The sequence below is a fragment of the Helianthus annuus genome, chromosome 10, assembly GCF_002127325.2.
Source record: "Helianthus annuus cultivar XRQ/B chromosome 10, HanXRQr2.0-SUNRISE, whole genome shotgun sequence".
Classification (NCBI taxonomy): domain Eukaryota; kingdom Viridiplantae; phylum Streptophyta; class Magnoliopsida; order Asterales; family Asteraceae; genus Helianthus; species Helianthus annuus.
In genome coordinates this window covers 137,265,257-137,269,634 of record NC_035442.2, presented here as the reverse complement: position 1 = coordinate 137,269,634, position 4,378 = coordinate 137,265,257, and the positions used below count along the sequence as shown (strand labels likewise).

The 4,378-nt window shown below is 34.1% G+C and overlaps 1 protein-coding gene across 1 annotated transcript; it reads left to right on the top strand.

The window, feature by feature from the left end:
* On the top strand, positions 1–2,428 carry LOC110882518 (putative general negative regulator of transcription C16C9.04c). The gene is made up of 7 exons (XM_035978321.1): positions 1–19; positions 1,169–1,173; positions 1,586–1,718; positions 1,969–2,029; positions 2,123–2,206; positions 2,280–2,318; positions 2,371–2,428. Exons 1-7 carry the CDS (start codon positions 1–3, stop codon positions 2,426–2,428), a joined length of 399 nt encoding a protein of 132 aa, XP_035834214.1.
* Positions 2,429–4,378: the final 1,950 nt, after the last annotated feature.

Sequence of the window (4,378 nt, the reverse complement as noted above, 5' to 3'; positions counted from 1 at the left end):
ATGACTGTGAATGTGACAGGTAAGTAGCAAAACCTTCGAGGGTGTAAGTATAGGCAATTACCTTCGGGCTGCAAGCATAGATAGTTTACTTCCGAAGTTGCATACATAGGGTAGTGACCTTTGGGGCTACGAATCTTTCGGTGGCAAATGTCACCTTAATGCTAAAGAAAAAAGATAAATTTAATATATGTTATATAAAGAATTTCATGATAAATTGAAATGTATTGTTACCATTTTGAAATGTTTTATAAACTATAACTCAATCAATGTAGTTGATTTTTAGTATGCACATCAAAATAAAGTTTGATAGCTACGAGCTCCGAAGATAGCATTGGAAATTGCAGAGACTACCATACAAGAGACTGGCATCTCGTATTATGTTGTTAGGTTATATTTTTATAACCTAAGCTTACGGTCTTGTATCTGGCTTGGATGTTTGGATTGTATTAATCACCGTTGCGTATGCGTTTATTGTCAGCATACAACTATTTGTCAAATAGTAAATTTAATGTACGAGACCCTAGGATTTTGGGCGTTTCATAATTTTTTTATAATAGTATTCTTTTTATATTAAATGTGCATGTTATGCAGATAAAAACCATTAAATAATTTCTTCATGTGTTTTCTTAACTTTTAAACATATATTATACTTGCATGTTATGTGCAAGTAATCAATCTCTTATACTAAAGCAAAATAATGTTGACTTATTGACCATGATGTGGCATAGCTATTTTGGCAGATAATTAGATTTTGAGCGGCAATCTTCCTTTCTCTCCATTCTCCTTCAATTTCATATAAGCGGCAAAAGGTTTTCTCAATTCTCCTTCAATCAATTTTGTAACGTTCTTCAATATGGAAACCTAATCTCTTCTCAATCATTCCAATCATATCCAAAATAATGAATTCGTTCCCATTATCAATTGTAAACCCTAGATTGATAACTAGATTCTTCACATGGCTTCTCAAAACCATTATTTTGATTCCATGCCGATGTGCTCTCCAACAATCCCTTCAATAGCGGCTACACGAGAGGATCCCTGATTCCATTCAAATCAAGCAATGATATTCAACGAGCCGTGAATGGAGCCGAGTATCAGCTTCGTTAAAGCTCTCAGGTTTGATTTCAATTTTAGGTTAATTTGATTTGTCATTTGTGTTTTATTTTAGATCAGGTTGTTCTTTCGATTTTGCATTTCTTTTTCACCATCTAAACGAAGCAGAATAACTCTAAAATTATAATGGGATAATCGATTGTTGATTCTGAGATGATGCGCATATAATTTCAAGGGAAACCCTAACATCAAATTACAACATTATTGATGAGATTTTATTGATTCTTTTGGTGAATGATTCCGATGTAGCGGTATGTGTTTTTTATATCTTCTTCGATACCTTTTGTGTAGATGTAACAACTGAAACACCAATGTGATAGAAAAATTACATTACGGACTTTATTTCGATTTGAGCTAATTGTATTAGTGAAACACCAGTATGGTTCTGTTTTACGTTTTATGTGAACGATTGGTTAATTAAGGGTATGTATGGTATATGTGATTTATTAACATAAACAATCATTGTTTACAGATTTGTGTATGGTGCTGGCATCACATTATGGATATGGCTGAGAAAGATGATACAGAAGGGAGGTGTCCAGCGTGTCGTACGCCTTATAACAAGGAAAAGATAGCGGGGACTGCATCAAAATGTGAAAGGTTTGGTCTCACACATTTGTTACATCGTAAACTTTGACTTATATTTATTCCAGTGGTTGACGTTTGACTTCTCTACTGTGCTATCAGAAATGAGTGTGGAGAAGAAACAAAAGTCTTAAAAGGGGAAAACAAAAGCTTTTGAAGGTAGAAAGCATTGTGGGACTGCCTCTTAATTTAGCAGATGAAGAGGTAATCTCTTTTTTCATCCTTACAAATTTACATTTGTGTGTGTTTTTTTTTCTAAAATTTTTGTAGTTTCTATATCTCGGACAGCAGCTGGCGCCATACATCATTTTGCAAACAATACTTGTAGCGTGTAAGTCCAATGTTCTTGAGTGATCGTATATTTGGCATTGTTAGTTTATTTGGTATGAGCGATATTTATCTTTGTAATATTTACACTATACAAATATATTACTTACTCAAAGGAGGATGAAGCAGTTCAAAGTATACAGTCAGTACATGGGTTTGTTTCAGAGGGTAGACCATTGAAGTTAGTATCTAATAACACAAACCAAGAGTTTCTTTTTTATATTTTAGGTTAACATATTGGACTTTTGTTGAAGAGCCTGTTTTGGGACTACAAAGTATTGTCATGCTCTCAGGTTTGATTTCAATTTTAGGTTAATTTGATTTCTCATTTGTGTTTTATTTTAGATTTGATTGTTCTTTCGGTTTTGCATTTCTTTTTCACCATCTAAATGAAGCAAAATAACTCTAAAATTATAATGGGATAATCGATTGTTGATTCTGAGATGATGCGCACATTATTTCGAGGGAAACCCTAACATCAAATTACAAGATTATTGATGAGATTTTATTGATTCGTTTGCTGAATGAAAAAGATTTAGGCAAATGCTGGATTGGTGGTTGGATAGCATAAGAGGGATGAGTTGATCTACAGAATGATTCCGATGTAGCGGTATGTGTTTTTATATCTTCTTCGATACCTTTTGTGTAGATGTAACAACTAAAACACCAATATGATAGAAAAATTACATTACGGACTTTATTTCGATTTGAGTTAATTGTAATAGTGAAACACGAGTATGATTCTGTTTTACGTTTTATGTGAACGATTGGTTAATGTCACACCCCTATTTTTCCACGTGTCACCGGTGGGCCCGATGGGGGTATCGTGACGTAGTTGATATCGTCATAGTCAAACAACACAATATTTAAATGCACAGCGGAAGCAAAAAGATAGATTTATTTCAACCAAATAAAATTGTAATATCAAGTATCACAACAGTTGAAACAGATCCACGGGCGGATCAAATTAAAAAGGAAACTTGTTCAACAGATTTAATTGCATCCAAGCTTGCGAGACTCTAAATGATGCTAAGGAGAGGCCAGCCTATTACGCGTAGTACCTGCACTTAACCTTTTTAGGAAAATACGTCAGTTTACACTGGTAAATACAATTTAACGGACTCATTTTAAAAAGGTTTAAAATTGATTTCAATGCACATGGCACAAAAAGATTTTTATAACTTGGGATAATTATTTAAATATAAACTTGTAAAAGATTTCCATGTTTCTTATGCGTTCAGTAGCCCGGGTCTACACCGGGTTAAAGATCAATAGACACACCACATGATATAATCCCCCAGTGGTTTAACCCAAAACCGGCGGTTATACCTTAATATTTATTTATGCACAACGGGTGTACGCCTACACCCGCACGCTTAGGTCGTGGCCATTTCGTAAAATATGCCAAGGATATCTGGGACATGGTCATTAACCCCCTAAAGGCTTTAAGCAAACAAAACAATTTTTACGGGTCATTTCAATGATTTAACCTTCATTTGATTAAAAATTCAATGCCCGACCAAGCGGTATTTTATATACCGTACCCCAAGCCCGTATAGGGAAAATAAGTTAAAAATATTTACCTGAGCAAGTATAATTCAGAAACAGCGAGTGCAAGTAGCTTTTACTGGGCTCCTAATCTGGAACGAAGGTTTTTAATAACCTATTAGAATCCTAACGGGTCTTTATTTTAGCCTAAGCTTAGACCGGTTAGTTTTGAAGAAAGACACGCTTCAAACGCATAATAAAGCGAAGTCTGGTTTAGAATGTGGTTTTGACCCGACAAGCATGCATGCTTGTTTAATATGAGTAACTTAAACACATTCTGGATCTTGAGACAATAATGATATGGTTTGACCCGTTTCGGCTAAAATGTGTAAACTTGTTACATAAGCCGATCCGAACGCGGAAAGTGCGTAACGAGTAACCATATGAACATATGCAAGTTCCCTGAGTTAATATGCACTAAATATGTTGTGACATCAGTAAGATATCTTCTATTATGCCCAAAATGATTTTAAACGCAAACTATGCCTCATAAGGGCATTTTGGTCATTTTAAAGGGTATAAAAGAGTTTAATTTGTAATCTGAGTCACAGGTCTGATTTATTTAGTAAATATACTTAATTTAATAAGTTATAACAGTAGGGTATCATATATATGTGAAATTTATTAATTATATCCATATTATGCACCGTAGGGGCATTTTGGTAATTTCACATAAGCCTAAAAGGTCAAAACTGGAAATCTGAGTTTAACAGTTTTGTTTGCTGTTAAAATATAAAAATTTACTGAATATATCAGTAGGCATTAACCCTTATATGTTTAAAATGGTTTTGACACATACTATGCG